This window comes from Electrona antarctica (assembly GCF_951216825.1).
Source record: "Electrona antarctica genome assembly, chromosome: 22".
NCBI lineage: Eukaryota > Metazoa > Chordata > Actinopteri > Myctophiformes > Myctophidae > Electrona > Electrona antarctica.
In genome coordinates, this window is record NC_136805.1 from 16,967,973 (window position 1) to 16,984,284 (window position 16,312).

The window sequence follows — 16,312 nt, forward strand, 5'->3', positions numbered from 1 at the left end:
CTATGGAAAGGTAGTGAGTGACACTATGGAAAGGTTGTGTTGTGACACTATGGAAAAGTAGTGAGTGACACTATGGAAAGGTTGTGAGTGACACAATGGAAAGGTAGTGAGTGACACAATGGAAAGGTTGTGGTGTGACACTATGGAAAAGTAGTGAGTGACACAATGGAAAGGTTGTGTTGTGACACTATGGAAAAGTAGTGAGTGACACTATGGAAAGGTTGTGTTGTGACACTATGGAAAAGTAGTGAGTGACACTATGGAAAGGTTGTGTTGTGACACTATGGAAAGGTTGTGTTGTGACACTATGGAAAAGTAGTGAGTGACACTATGGAAAGGTTGTGTTGTGACACTATGGAAAGGTTGTGAGTGACACTATGGAAAGGTTGTGAGTGACACTATGGAAAGGTAGTGAGTGACACTATGGAAAGGTAGTGAGTGACACAATGGAAAGGTTGTGTTGTGACACTATGGGAAAGTAGTGAGTGACACAATGGAAAGGTTGTGTTGTGACACTATGGAAAAGTAGTGAGTGACACAATGGAAAGGTTGTGAGTGACACTATGGAAAGGTAGTGAGTGACACAATGGAAAGGTTGTGTTGTGACACTATGGAAAAGTAGTGAGTGACACAATGGAAAGGTTGTGTTGTGACACTATGGAAAGGTAGTGAGTGACACTATGGAAAGGTTGTGTTGTGACACTATGGAAAAGTAGTGAGTGACACAATGGAAAGGTTGTGTTGTGACACTATGGAAAAGTAGTGAGTGACACAATGGAAAGGTTGTGTTGCGACACTATGGAAAAGTAGTGAGTGACACAATGGAAAGGTTGTGTTGTGACACTATGGAAAGGTTGTGAGTGACACTATGGAAAGGTAGTGAGTGACACTATGGAAAGGTTGTGAGTGACACTATGGAAAGGTTGTGAGTGACACTATGGAAAGGTAGTGAGTGTCGTGACACTATGGAAAGGTTGTAAGTGACACTATGGAAAGGTAGTGAGTGACACTATGGAAAGGTTGTGAGTGACACTATGGAAAGGTAGTGAGTGACACTATGGAAAGGTAGTGAGTGACACTATGGAAAGGTTGTGTTGTGTGGTACTGTACTGCACATGAACATAGGGGTAAAGGACTATATCATGACTGGCCTTAGTAACTTTATTCCTATTTTTACCAGATTTATTATTGCAAAGAAACCCTTAATATGAAAATATGTAGGCTATACATGCTGGGTAGCTAGGGCCCCTGCTTAAAGGGTCATTAATATACCTTAGAGCTGTTGTGTGGAAATAATAAAAAGGTCCCCCCAGTCTGTGTTTCCTAGAACTGTAAGTATGAATAAAATCATTAACATGGTGAAACACATCTTGATGACATCATCAAGATGTGTTTCACCATGTTAATGATTTTTTTCAGATCTCTAGTTCTAGGAAACACAGAATGGGGGGACTTTTTTATTATTTCCACACAACAGCTCTAAGGTATATTAATGACATAGTATAATGTTGAAAATGAGTGGAATGCCCCTTTAAATATACAGTCCAGTAAGCACAAAAGGTCTCACACCCACAAAAAAAACAAATCAATTTTGACACTCTCAGAGAGAATGATCAACTTAACAAATTACTAACCACTTCACCAATAATTTCACCTGTAATGACATGCCACAATTAGGAAGCCAGGGTTAAAGAGGTCGACTAAAAAGTTAGTAGTAACAAGTCTTTGCTGGGAGAGTCTTTGCCCTAGCCAGGCCTAGTAATAATAGGGATGTACTGTATGTGTATACAGTTACATTTCTGCCAACAGCCCTGGGAGAGTAGCTTGGCATACCAGTAAATTGTCTCTGCTGTCTTCCTTCTGCTCTCTCTTATACACATCCATTGTCAACCTCTCATTCTCTTCGAGTTAAGATAGCTCGGGCTGAGTTGATTGTGCACGGCATGGACAGTAAGATGCTCAAAATTCTGGGATTTTTAAAAGAATCGACAATCGATGATTTCTGATCCGTTGTGTGTGAGATTATCTGCAGACAGAGACACAGAGACATAAGCGAACAGTGGTATAATTATACTAGTTAGATGTGTCTACAGTACATGTGTGCTGTATGCTGAGTTTATGAACGCTTTTTTATATTATGCTTTTAAAGTCCTTGTAAAAATGGACCAGAGACAGGAGGCTTCCTCCCTCTCTAGTATTAATGACCTTCTCCCCGAGTTGCCTCTGTGTCTGCCACACAGCCCCTGTTCACAGATCACTTTCTAGTCCAGTGGGGTCCGGGGACCCCCAGGGGTCCTTGAGGGAGTTCCAGGGGGTCCCCAGCTAAATGATAGTTAGGAAGTAGTAAGTTGGAACCAATATAAATTGGGGGTCCCAGAGATAGAAATGCCATTAAATGGGAGTCCGTAGACTAATGCATGTCAAACTGGGGGTCCTTAAACTGGGGGGAAAGTAAACAGGTTGAGAATCACTGCTAGAAAGTCTTCTCTTATGGGGATCCCTGGCATGTATTTTCAAATGGGGGTCCGCGGGCTAATGAGTGTCAATTTGGGGATCCTTGACATGAACAAGTTTGGGAACCACTGTTCTAGTCCACTTTCTGCTTTATTAGATAGCAGCTTACAGCCTACATGTGCGAGGGACCTATGACATTAATTGACTTAATCAATCTAATCAATTTAATCAATTAAAAAGGATTTTAAGAGTTTCAGAAATACCGAAAATAATGTAGCAGCAAGCTCACAACGAATTGCATTGTGATGCGCTGTGAGATTGTAGATCTGCTATTTCCAGTATTTTTACATGGCGGCATTGCACGTTTTTCATTAAAAACTTTTTCTTTTTTAATAATTAACAAAAAAAGCACTTCTCGGTCACTCGATTGATCAAAAACATAATTGATGAAGATAATTGATAGTTGCATCTTATGTCACGCTGTGTCACATTTTCCGGTTGAAAATAAATCTGTACTTTTCAGTGAGTAAAATGCATGATAAAATATAATTCGGGCTTCAGTCCGATATGAACAATCAGAAGAGCACAGCCCCCTCTCATCGACTCCACTGAGAATTTATTCTACCCACAACAATCCAACAATCCAGCTAATACATTAATAAAACCATATGGCTGCAATCCCACTGTGCAACATACCCCCGCTTTGGCTTCAGAAGAGGCCTAGCTGGCCTACACATGCTGATGGAGATTCGTCGGTCTCTTCCTGCATTGGGGCTAAATAAACAGAGAGGTCCCTCTCCATAATTTACAGCTGACATATAATACAGTCTTGTAAAACTAATGTTTTCCATCTAATGAGGAACATCAACGGTGAACATCAAATGGCCAATGGGGGTCATGAGGAGACTGACAAAGCCAAACTAATTAAGGCAGTGAATTTCAAGGCTTGGGAAAAGTCGCATGGTGCTGCTCTGTTGAATATCAGTTGCCAGTCCTGGCCCTTACTTTGATTACAAAAAAAGGAAAAAAAAGGAGGAATACAATTTGGAATGCAACAAAAGCCAAGCAGTGAGCAAAGACAATGAGCAGAAACATATTGTGAAGATGTGAAGATCATGGAAAGAAAGAGAGGATACTGATGTTATTTTTTTGGACTTTTCATAACCTCACTTATGTTCCATGTGCACAAATTGTCAACAGCTTGCTTCCCAAATTAATGTTTTCCACTCGTTGCCCTTGTACGGGGCCCATGGTGACAGGTCATTTTAGAGTCACTTTTCATTCCGTTGTTGTGACCCTCCACTACATGACACAGAGTGGGACACATCCAAAAATTGTACATGTATGTATGACAGAGTGAGAAAAAGATAGAAAGAGAGAAAGAGAGAGAGAGAGAGACAGAGACAGAGAGAGAGAGAGAGAGAGAGAAGAGGGCGTTATGTGAGCTCCACTTTATGCAGTGGATAATTTGTTGTGTAATTACTTACAGCTCAGAATAGCACCTGCGGCAGGCTTGAAGGCTGGCAGGCTGTGTGATGGTGGTGGTGGCGAGCAGCGTGCTGCGAGGCCCAGAGTGGTTAGCACATGGCCTGGTGTGGTCTGTGAGGTCCAGCCAGCCTCTCTGAGGCGGCCACAGATCCAGTTCCCACAGTTGACTACTTGGCTGGCCGTGAGTCCGTGGCTCAGCAACATCAGTGGGCACACTTCCTATTTCCCTGATTGCACTCTGAACAGGGCTCATGAGAAAACGCCGAAAATGACCATGGCCTCATTCATAACAGCTATGGATCAATCCCACTGCCTTCCGTGTGGAAAGCACATGAAAAGGCGAGGTCAGGGAAGAAAAAAAGTTCACAAAGAGTTGTGATCAGCTTGTATATCCGTTCTTTTTTATTTTTTTATTTGTTGTTTCTTTTTTTACATTTTTGAAAAGAATTGCCTATAATGGCATGCCCGAAATACCGAAACCAGATGGAAAGTGGTTAACACGGCTCAACCAGACGCTGTTCTGGAACGTTCACCTCCCATAACCTCATGCACCACAGAGAAACACACTCACTGTCAAGAGACAAAAGCGGGGTACCCCGATGGATGTCCTGGTAGCCCAGTTGCGACCGCAACTGTGGATCCAGGATCGGACTACACAGCCACCAGAATACTCACAAATAGAAGAAGATGGTCCTTATCGGACACGATGGACAACCACAAGAAAGGTAGCCAGACAGCAAGCATACAGTGCAGTATACACTAAAGTGTTAAGTCAAATTGAAGTTAAATTATCAGTAATGCCCGGGCATTACTGATGATGTATCTGAGTATAATTTTGGCATTAGGCTTATACATTTCTTACTAAAAGACTACCATGCTCAAATTAGCAAACCTTCTACCTACATAGCAAAATTGGTCTGGCCCAGTGACGGGCCACGTACAACCCACTTAAAATCAGACGAAATACAGCAATGAATTATGGTCCACGGGTGGTCCATATCTGGTAGTCAGAACATGGGCCACATATGGCGCCTGACATGACCATATCTCAGCCAACTATATAGCTGGCTCTATTCACACATTTCAGAACTGGTTCCAGATATCAGCCCCAACTAGATGACCATAGCTGGCCCTGTTCTGGACCAGACAAGTTCAGCCCTGGTTCCAGATGTCAGCTTAAACTAAACCTGCCATACACTTAGAGTGTTGTTCATATTAATTGACTCATCTGCTTATGTGATAATATCCATGAGTCATAAAAAAGTGTGCACACGGTTTAGTGCAATACTTCCATTTTCTATCTGCCTATTGCAAATCAGAGTAGGTACAGTCATTTAGCATGGGGAGTCTTACCTAAAAACCACAGAGTTCAGTCCATACTGGTTGAAAACTTGGCTTCGTTGAAGGCACAGCTCGTTTACAACTCAATGCTGCAATGGGGTGTAAGCCAGTCCACTAAAAGTATTTTCCTGGACTGGAAATACCTTGTTCAAGGCAAGGTGTCATTTTATGTAATGCTATACATATAAGTGTATGACAATAAATCATTTTCATTGTGTGACAATGTACAGACACTGAGAACAAACGGTGTGTACTGTACATGAAAGGCTGATAAATCAATTGTCTGGGGCGGTGGAAAGCAAAGGGAAAAGTAGTCCTGGAACTCTCTGTGCGCTGTGAGATATATACTGTGATGCAGAGCAGAGCCACTGTCAATAATGGAATACTTTCAAATATGTCCACGCTCTATGTGCAGCAATTGATCAATGTTATAGGGCTCCCTTTGTAGCCAACGCCGATTTTTGTATTCTTTACACATGTGAAATTCATGATTGTGCTCATACGCAAGAACGCATTTAATTTTGAGAAATTCAAGACCCCTTGCAGCACAATCTTAGTATCTGGCAACTACAACCGCAGCTAAAGTTAGGGCTAGGATTAGGGTAAGGATTACATTACTTTAAGTTTTGGAAAGACTTTAGAAGAGTAACACAACTTCTGTTTAAGGTACCATTGCTATGACACAACACAGTTCACAATAGTCCTTTGGAAGAAGGAACTCCTTCAGCATGGGGCTTGAATCTGTGAACTCTTGAGCCAGAAGCAATGGTTTATGCAGCTCTGTAGTACCTCCGTATATCTCCATTGTGCAGGAAGAACACTACATGTACATTTTGCTGGTGAAGCGCACGCCAAGTGCTTTGTTTTTCATATGGATTTATGTGATTCACTGGTGAATGCATGAATTCAAGTGGGTAAGACAACACAGCCGCAGCTAGTCAACTAAGCACTCTGTTGTACTTCCAGCAACATCTTTTCTCTATTTCGTGAACATCCCAGGAAGCCATTAATGACTTTGTAATGATGACTTGGACAGCTCTTATACCTTTCCGCCCTTCCCACACACCAGCTGCGTTTGACCCGATCCTGACAATATTAACAACATATTGTGCTAACACAGTGTTGCTTCATGAAAGTCATATTTCTTAAACAATGAAATATATAAACCATAATGGTTTCTGTCAGCCCATGGTTCTTATACACAGTAAAATCCTGACTGTCAATTTAACTCTAAGATTTGTACACTCTCTGCGTTATAAATGTAACATATTTAGTATCTTATTGTGTAATCCATACTTTATAGGCAAAGTGAAGACGGGTACTGAAGAACGCTTCAAGAGATTTATGACAAATAATACCATAAGAGTCTAATAGTGTGCCTTGCAATGCATGCTACAATTCACTGTGGCGTTTCTTTCTGTCTTCATAATAATGAGAGAATAATTGATTTATTCTTAGACACCATTACTATTTAGTTAAAATGCATAGTTCACTTGTGCAATTCCTGTTCATGGAAAATTGACAGCTCTATACACTTTGTATTTCTCTCTAGAGGTGCATGCATTTTATTACTCAATACAAGTTAGATTCATGAGTTTCTGTCAGCAATGACCTTCCAGGGATGGATTTGTGGAGGCCAGAACTCTGCAACTTGATGCTACTCTGCATAATTGCCTTGGACATATTTCTGAATAATTTACCCCTTCCAACACAGGAGTTAAACAATGCAGGATTTTGGGCACAAAACACTGCAACAATATCTCCTTATTTACCTTAGCGGCCCTGTGATTATGTTGCAAAAGGAAACAGCCATCTATTTCAAACCTGTGTGGTCAAGCAGTTAGCAACCTTGTCCGATGAATCACTCACTTTCCTAACACCACGTCATGAGGAGTTGAGTGCTTTGTTTATGCACATCAGACACAGTGTTTTGCTCCGATGCCATAAAAAAAAAACCTACCTCCACCCCCCTTTTCTCTCTCTATCCTCTCTTCCTTTCTCTCTCGGCACAGGAGGCCCTCGTGCAATCTGGTGAGCATCTGATTGTTATTTAGGCCTCTCTCTCTACTGTTATCATGATAAAAAACACTGAACTGGGGCCCAAGGGCTCTGTAAAAAACCCCAAAGAGGTCTAAATTGAGACTGTGACTGACATGCGTCGCAGCATTGGACAGAAGGCTGTAATCAGAGCTGACTCTGTGGCGGACAGCGGGATCATCCACCCCCAGCTGAAATAAAAAATAAAAATAAAACTTTGAGAAAAAAAAATGCCGACAGAGCCTTAGAGCTTAAGCGGCCTACACACCAAACTTTATTTTACGCACACACAGACACACGCACACACACATGCACACGCACGCACACACGTGCACACACACGCACACACACACACACACACACACACACACACACACACACACACACACACACACACACACACACACACACACGCACACACACACACACACACACACACACAAACAAACACACACACACGAGAAGAACACAGCTGTCTGGTCGGCTTGCTTCGCTCTTAAAAGAGAACAAAACTCGGCTTAGGAATTTCAGACCCGTTATCCCCATAGTACAGGATAAAGACCAAAAGTTGAACAGCTCTGTCCCTAAAGCCATAAAAAGGAGAAGTGTCAGTTGAAGATGTCATCATAATGTGAGTGAAATCTAGAGCTGTCCCAACAAAGCTTAAGTTTTATTAAGTTCTGAGTTTTATTCTATTGTTCCGTCGATGTCAGTCGTGGAACATGTCCTTATCGCCAGTCCAGTCCAGTCCTGTTTCATTCACTATGGGGTGGCTCACTTGTATACCTGATGACAATACGATAACAATACTGATACTGATAACAATTAGTTAGCTCTGTATATTGTTGTTAACTATGGAATCGTACATTTCCCATGTTTGCCCAGGTCTTGTGACATCATGTGACATCATCGAGGATGGAGATGTGGAGACCCTGATGTCATAGTAAATGCGACCTGTTGTCACAGTTAAACCCATATATGGAGATCCCTGATTTCATCAATATTGGCCAGCAACTCCACATCCCTCGAATCTCAAACCCGTAGATCTCCATATATGGATATATGTCAGAACCTGTTCTGACATTCCATATGTTGATCCTACCCCACCTGTCCATTCAAATTTCAAACTCTAGACAGGCCTGCCCCAAAGTTATTAGTGCAGCCGCGCCCGGCAGCCGCAGCGAAAAGTAAAGTTCTCAACTGGCCCAAAAATTAAGGTCCGGCACTACCTGGGTCCTCATCAAACTCTGTGCACTCAAGAGAATGTCCCCTCTACCACCCTTAGATCTCCATATACTGTATGGAGCTGACCTGTTCTGACATTCCATATGTTGATCTGACCTCATCAAACCCTGTACACTCAAGACATGCTCCTTAGGCTATATGGCCAGTACAGAATTAATTCCATGTTGATCTGACCCCCCATGCCAAAGCGCCAGCGCTCACCCAGCAGTCTGCCGCCAACGAGGCGGATGCGAGGTCGCTTCTCGCCCTCAGGCGTCTTATAGTATAGTAATATAGAAATACATGTAAGCATACACTCATGCACACACACACACACACACACACACACACACACACACACACACACACACACACACACACACACACATACAAAGAAACAAACACTCTTCAGCCAGTGAGACATTTATTGTGGTGCAGATGGTGGTATACGTGATGACAGCGGAGGACAGGAGACCGAAAGGATGAAGTTGACTGACATATGTTATACTTAAGACTCAACGGGCAATGTCATTATTTTAATTCGGTGCTATCCCCAATCTTGAAGCAGCACTGTGACGTGTGATGGACGGCCAAATGGCCAGAGGTTCTTCCAACCCTGATTTGGGGCTTGAATAAAGCTAGATGGACCGTGGGTCCTGCGTGTATCATTATGCATGCATCTCAAAGTCCCTCAAATGAATGGGTTTGAGGCTGTGCGTCAAAACAGTGATATTGACCGCGGATACTTGTACGCAAGCTTTTCTCGAAATCTCTGCCTTTATTTTTATCGTTGGTGTTATGACTTTGCCTTGCCTGAGGCAATAGGCATGCATGTGCCCACGAAGGAACTTGCTTGGACTTGGATGGGACCGTTCTGCACCACAATGATCCCATTTTACCCCTTATTATTTCACATGTTTAATTTCCCTCCAGGGGGCAGTGTTTGAACAAAGGAGACTCCTATCTTTCAGCACTCATCAATTCCCTCAGATTTCGGGGATGCCAAGAATTTGGAGCGCAGATCCACTCTGTCCAAACGATTTTTATACAAACCAGACACAGGGACAATACAGTGAATAAGAAATTAAATACAGAATACCTAAGCGAATAACATAGTGTAAAGCCCAGAAAAGTGTGGTGATGACATACACTATAGCCTACGTGTAATGTTATTGTGGGCTTTATTATAGCAGGAAATAGCATCGTACCAAAGTCCATCAAGGTTGATAAATTTGCTTTGTGCAGTAGATTTAGAAATAATGTAGAATGTTTAAAATTGTAAACATATAATTAGCCAACTTGATTGATGAAGGCTTAATTGTTTGCACTCGCTGTTGTATCAAATGAGAATTATATCGTTGGTAGACCATAATGAACGTGTGTATGTGTGTGTGTGTGTGTGTGTGTGTGTGTGTGTGTGTGTGTGTGCACGCGCGTGCGTGAGCGTGCGTGTGTGTGCGTGTGTGACCGCGCGTGCGTGATTGATTGTATTATAAACACGTTGGTTCACTGAAGTCACTAATGAGGATTGTGCGGGACAAGTAAACCACACCTCTCCAAATGCGCCAGGCGACGCATTCCAAAATAAACCACTTCAAAAGCACTCCAGTGGTAGGCTACTAGTACATGTGAGACACGTACGAGCTGCGTGAATCATAGCGGGGCGAAAGAAAGGTTGCAGCAGACTTGACTAACTCCAAAAGACACCACGGTCAAGTGACGGGCTCCGCACAGTCGCCCAGCCAACCGTCGGGCACTTCTCTCATTACGCGCATTACGCGCTGCATGCAAAGCAAACTAAACCTCTCCCTTTTCTCAATGAATCTTAGCTCGGGTTCAACCCCTCCCATTTTGTGTAAACGCTTAATTGTCCGTCTTGCTGACGAAACCCGCGTAGGCTTAAATACGGCGTGCGCCTCTTGCATCGGGGTGGAATTGTCTCTAATAGCTCTACTCGTCCGACCGAGCATCTCGACCGTCCCCCGTTCCCACCGATAAGAAAGAGAATGCAGGTGTCTCTCACTCTGATCTTCCTGCTACAGGGATGCTGCGCTGTCGTGAAGGGATGGAAGGTACTGAAAAATGACGCCACGGAGATCATACCAGAATACACAGAAGGGACCCCCAGGGCACCCCAGGAGGCTATACAAGAATCTAACAGCAACAACAACAACAACAATAACAACAACCACAACAATAACAATAACAACAACAACAACACTATGAATAACAGGGCGAAACACGGAGGAAGGAGGACAGCAAATACAGCCACCTACAGTGAGTATTCTTCCGCTCGACTCCCCAAAAAATATGTGCATGTTATATCAACTTCAATTTTGTTTGGGGCATGTATTGCAATGTTGTCACCATTAGGCAAATTGTGTTCATCCATAAACAAAAGTAGCCCAATTCAATCAATTAAATAGATTGCTTTGAAATAATGATGAATAATCAATGATGATATCCAAAACAAATAGACAAAACGTATTTAAAAAATAATCTCAAGCAACCAACAAATTAACAGGACATGAAAATGCAATTATTAATTGTTTAGAGAAGATATCGTACATGATGAATATATATGTTTATATAGGTTTAGTAGAATGTCCACATGGACCTTTTATTTGAATATGAAAGAATTATGCATGTCCTTTGAATAGGCTACTAGACAAATTTAATATTTAATTAAATAGTCTTTAATATTATTACTTATAATAACATGTAAATATAGTAAAACATTTTTAATGTAAATGATGTTGCATTGCCTGGATAGATTTGGCCTTTGAGTGAACGTTTTCAAGTGTAATTGAACTACTTTTCGTACAATACTTTCCTCAGGTTTAAGTTTGACATATAGGAATTTGTGGAATCCACCGGGGTGTAATTTGTGTTCAAAGCCACCCACATGTGACAAGCAGAAATACTGCAAGTATTAGTTGCACTTCATCCTGTCATTGATGACAAACAGTTGTGTGGGAAGGGTGTAGAAAAAAAAGAAAGAATTTGATGCCAAATCTAAAATGATAACAACCCAGAAGCATACTTGCGGTATCTATCTGACGTGGAGCATTCAGTGAGAGCTTTTTTCCCCTCCTACATTGGATTGAAGGTTATTTCCTCCAAGTTTTTAGTCAAGCTCTAGTTGTACCATAACTATTTGATTATTTACAGTAACGGTAACAGCATGTCTCCGCAATCAATTAAAAATAAAAACTCCCCCAAAAAAAAGAGGGGAAAAAAAGAACTTGTTCTCAGCGGGTTTTGTCTTTGGGCTTTGTGGGAAATTGCCTCTTAAATGCAACGCTGGCTTTGTGAATGGCTCCCACCTGTGCCTGGTAAAGGTTGAATAGATTCTGATTGGAATATTTCTTCATGAATTCAAGATGTTACCATATTCCCAGTTTGGCCCTTATAATTCTGTCATGTTCTACACACATCAGAGTCTGAGACAAGACAAGGAAAGTGTTTTCAAATTAGGGTGACAACGGTTGAATGGGATCAATTACTGTAACATGTCACTGTGAGTGAGCTCTTCCACCAGATACGTCTGCAGGTGCTGTGATGCCTAAAGCAATAATCTGTACATTTAATAGGGTCAGGCTTCACGTAATTTCCCACACTTGACAAACAGCACAGATTCCCCACGGCCAAGGTTTGGGAAAACATGCTTCTCTAACCTCGCGTGGTGGATATCAGAGATAATATTAGCACAGTTTCACACGGGGAGACGGTGAACTGGTGTATTATGTTCTCTGGTACGTGTGTTGCTCCGTTGGCCGTTCTCTCTTCCTCCCACTGGGGAATTCAGGCATGATCGTGGTCCCTGTGGGGTTTCGGTGGAATTGTCTGGCTTCACTCCAGTGCTCTCCAGCGGGGTCATCTCTCCCAGTGCACAGAGTTACAACAGAGTACTGTAGAATGAACACCTATCAGTGTTTTTCTCCCCTATAAGGCTGATAATAGAGGAAATGTAGGGGAGAGAAGAGTGCATTCATGACTATGCATTTAGGATTTGTGAGACAAGAAAAACACCCATTAAGATCTTAAACCCCATGCTTTGTCAACCTGAGTCCACCCGGGTGGACTCAGGTCAGATGTTTTCCCTGATATTTTCGTTGCATGTCCGCCACTAGGTAAGGTTCATGTGGTTGAGGCTAATTTATATGTCTCTGTACGACCGTGTTACCCATGTCACGTTAATCAGTTGAAAATCTGTTGTTTGCGTTGAGCGACATGGTCACACAACAAAGTATAAATTAGGCTGTTAGACATTAGACATTGTATACTGTGGGGCAGCCTTTCTATCATGGCCAGAGAATAACACTAGATCATATTCTCTTGAAGGGGTGGACGAAAAGGAAGTCATCTCACATAAATCCTTTGTTGGGGACCTCGCAAAGAAAGCCACCAAGGAAAATGGATCCCTCTCTGAGTGTATAATTTCTTAACCGACACTTCCTCTGCCCTTTTTTTACACGCCGCTTGTAAAAGAATGGGAACAATAACTCATGCACATGGCTGCTAAAAAGCTGTGGCTTAAATATAGGATTACATGATGAATGAGGTCCCTTGAATCAGTTTGGCACTCGTCCGGTATAGGCTATATACGTTTGAAAGCCGAACGGTTGCACTGCTGCCCTTAAAATAAACGGACAGCTATTTACCCTTCCGTCGTCATGTCCATTTCCGGAGGGCCCACTGCTCATGCCAGTTTTCGTTCCGAGTCAAATCTGTGTTAGGTTTGATTGAGCTGTCTAATGGCGCTCTGGTCTGGATTTGCCATCAGCTGATTACTGCCAGCTGGGATTCTTGTCAGGCCCCCATCGTCAGCTAATGATCAGACCATGAATCAATCTCAGCAAATCTGCTCCAGCCACACAGGCTTAGCCCCTTAGTAAATGTACAAATATTGATATTAGGCTGTATTTATGAATCTATATTTCATGCCCGTTATGTTATTGCAGAGTGTCTGTTATCAAGATTTAAAAGACCTTGGCCCGGCTCCAATCTATGTTCTGCTGAGCAGCTAAAGGCAGGCAGTTTACACACATTTGACATGAATTAAAATCTGCCTCATAGTGCATGCATTTTGCATCTGGCTAATGTTATGTTTTCCCCTGATGCTGTCCATGTAGCTAATCTTTAAGTTTAACTAACAGCATGCATGGAAGCAACTTGAAACCAAAAGTCAACACAAGCTTAGAATATGGAGGGGAAAGGAACTGGTTGGAATAACTGCATGAACGGCTTGGACGCTCATGCATTGAAGGAAGCATGAGATCAGTCCGTTGCTCTCCCCAGGTTGGCGGAGGGTGTGTAGAGCCCAGGATCACATTAGATAATTGCCACTGGGTGAAAAATGGGTTGCAAAATCGTGGGATAAAAATTATAGATTAAAAAAAAGAATATGGCAAATTGGGCAGTATTGGGAAGCACAGCCAGTAAAATCCTCAGTGTTAACTGTATACAAATGTACCATACATTTGATTCTATTTACTCTCTGAGCTAAATTAACACTTCACGTTGCATTCAAGATGTACCGCTCCAATATGTGGGACTTCAAAGTGTTTTTTCTGGACTGAGGCCATATCTTGTAACTCTGATCTCCTCTCCTCCCCAGGTGCCTCTGAGCTGAGCTGCAGGGAGCTGCGCTCCACTCGCTACATCACCGACGGATCCTGCCGCAGCGCGAAGCCTGTCAAGGAGTTGGTGTGCTCGGGCCAGTGCATGCCCGCCCACCTCCTGCCCAACTCCATCGTCCGCGGCAAGTGGTGGAGGAGCAGCGCCTCGGACTACCGCTGCATCCCCGCCCACTCCCGCATGCAGAGGGTGCAGCTGCAGTGTCCGAACGGCAACAGCCGGACTTACAAAATACGCGTGGTCACCTCTTGCAAGTGCAAGCGTTACAGCCGCCACCACAACCAGTCGGAGGCCAAGGAGCTGCCCAAGCCACGGCGCAAGAAACACAGTCGGAACAAGAACAACACGCCACTGTTGGGCAACTCATACTGAGGCTGCTCTGTGGTGTCCTCCGATACCAGGACAGAGACGGAAGCACACTTGCTCATCCACGCGCACACGTTATCATAACATACCGACCAACATGTCTCCTTTACTGTGAGAAGGAGAAAATGTCAAAGAAAAGGAAATTCATAAGCTATTTGCTGGACTGAGTTTTAAGTTGTGTGTTTATCACCATTACAGGCACTATCCATGTTTTTTGTTTGTTTTGTTTTTTTGCCAGACAAAAAAACGACATATTTCTCGTGCATGACCAAATGAGTGGACAGACAATGACTTGCCGTGACTGGTCAGGACGAGTGTCACTGCCTTCCAGAGGATGATAATGAGAACCTGATCACAACACAGCTCAGTATGTCCCCAGGCTTATAGCTCTGCCCCTCACTTTGACGCAGATATTATTCAAAACAACACAGTGGAGAAGTCCCCCAAGGTCTCCAATCCATCTGTACAAACATCCAACGGACATACTCGTACATGATCACACCACATCCCGTGTTAAAACGTGACTAGGTGTACCGGTATCTTTGCTCCAAGCTCACTGCATCCAGCTCCTAATGGCTGCGGTGTAAAGAGGAAAATGTGCCAGCTCTGTGTGGACATGGGATCCTGAGAGTCAGGGGACCTTGAAGGCATACATCTGACAGCCCAGAAGGAGACTCACTCATTGGGACAAGTCCCTGAGCACTACCCAAGCCGCCAGCAGCCCCAAGCAAGACTGTAAGTTACAATATGGGCTTTCCCCTACTGGTGGATAGAGGGAGGAGAAAGTGAAAGAGCGATATAAAAAAAGAGAGACGGGAAGTTGTGTCAGCAAGCACCCCAACACCAAGGAGGCACTGGGCATTCCTGTGACTCCTCTTTAATTGCTAAATGAGCCCATTCCTGCATTTAGGATTTGAGTCATAAAAAAGCCATTTCCTCTAGACGTGGTCAGTTCCTGTTTGCTGGAATTGCACAAAAAGGTCCACATGTGTGGAGGAGGCTTCAGCAAATTGTCCCTGCTTGTTCTGTTACCTTGGGGGCAGAGCATTCTCCAGCACGCACCCACACTGGAAATAATTTGGAACAAGTAAAATAGCACTGGTGATCAACTAGCCATAGCCAAAATACATCCTCTCTCAGCCCCAGTTTTCTGAATATCCCAGACAGGAAATATAGGAATAAAACTAAATACCTAATTTAAATTTCTATTGTATTGACTGCTGAAACACAGCAGGATCAGGATGCAGACAGGAAGAGATAGCTGAGAAGCCCAGTTTCTCAGCATTGCCACGCACCCGTCTGTATTTCATGAAGAATAATCAGAACATTTCCGCTTATTGTCAGCATTCCGTTGTTTTCGCTCATATTGCTTCCTGATTTCAGTTTTCTAAACTGTACTGACAATGTTTGCTTCTTTTTCAATTGTGTGTTTGAAATAGCAACTGGAAGGGATTTTGTCATGTAAGCAGAAGAGTTGGCCATGTATAGCGACTATAGCCTGACTGTACATATTGTACCTGTGTGGTCTTTTGGATTGGTGCCCTCGCATGACAGGGTGCTAAAAAGAAGGCGGGCAGTTTCCCACAGACACAAAGAAGGACTGTTACAAAGAATGAACAGCATATTTATTTTTTATTTCCACATTTAAATTATTTATGCAACCTTTTTTTTGTAGTAAATGAATGCCATTATTGTCATATAGTATAACAGAGCCTTTGAGAATGAAATACTGTACATTACATGAATAAAGTAAAGGCAGATA

The 16,312-nt window shown here is 42.9% G+C and overlaps 1 protein-coding gene across 1 annotated transcript; it reads left to right on the forward strand.

Annotated features, from left to right (window-relative positions):
• Positions 1-10,457: 10,457 nt before the first annotated feature.
• On the forward strand, positions 10,458-16,312 carry sost (sclerostin). The gene is made up of 2 exons (XM_079492475.1): positions 10,458-10,821; positions 14,165-16,312. Exons 1-2 carry the CDS (start codon positions 10,551-10,553, stop codon positions 14,554-14,556), a joined length of 663 nt encoding a protein of 220 aa, XP_079348601.1. The 5' UTR covers positions 10,458-10,550; the 3' UTR covers positions 14,557-16,312.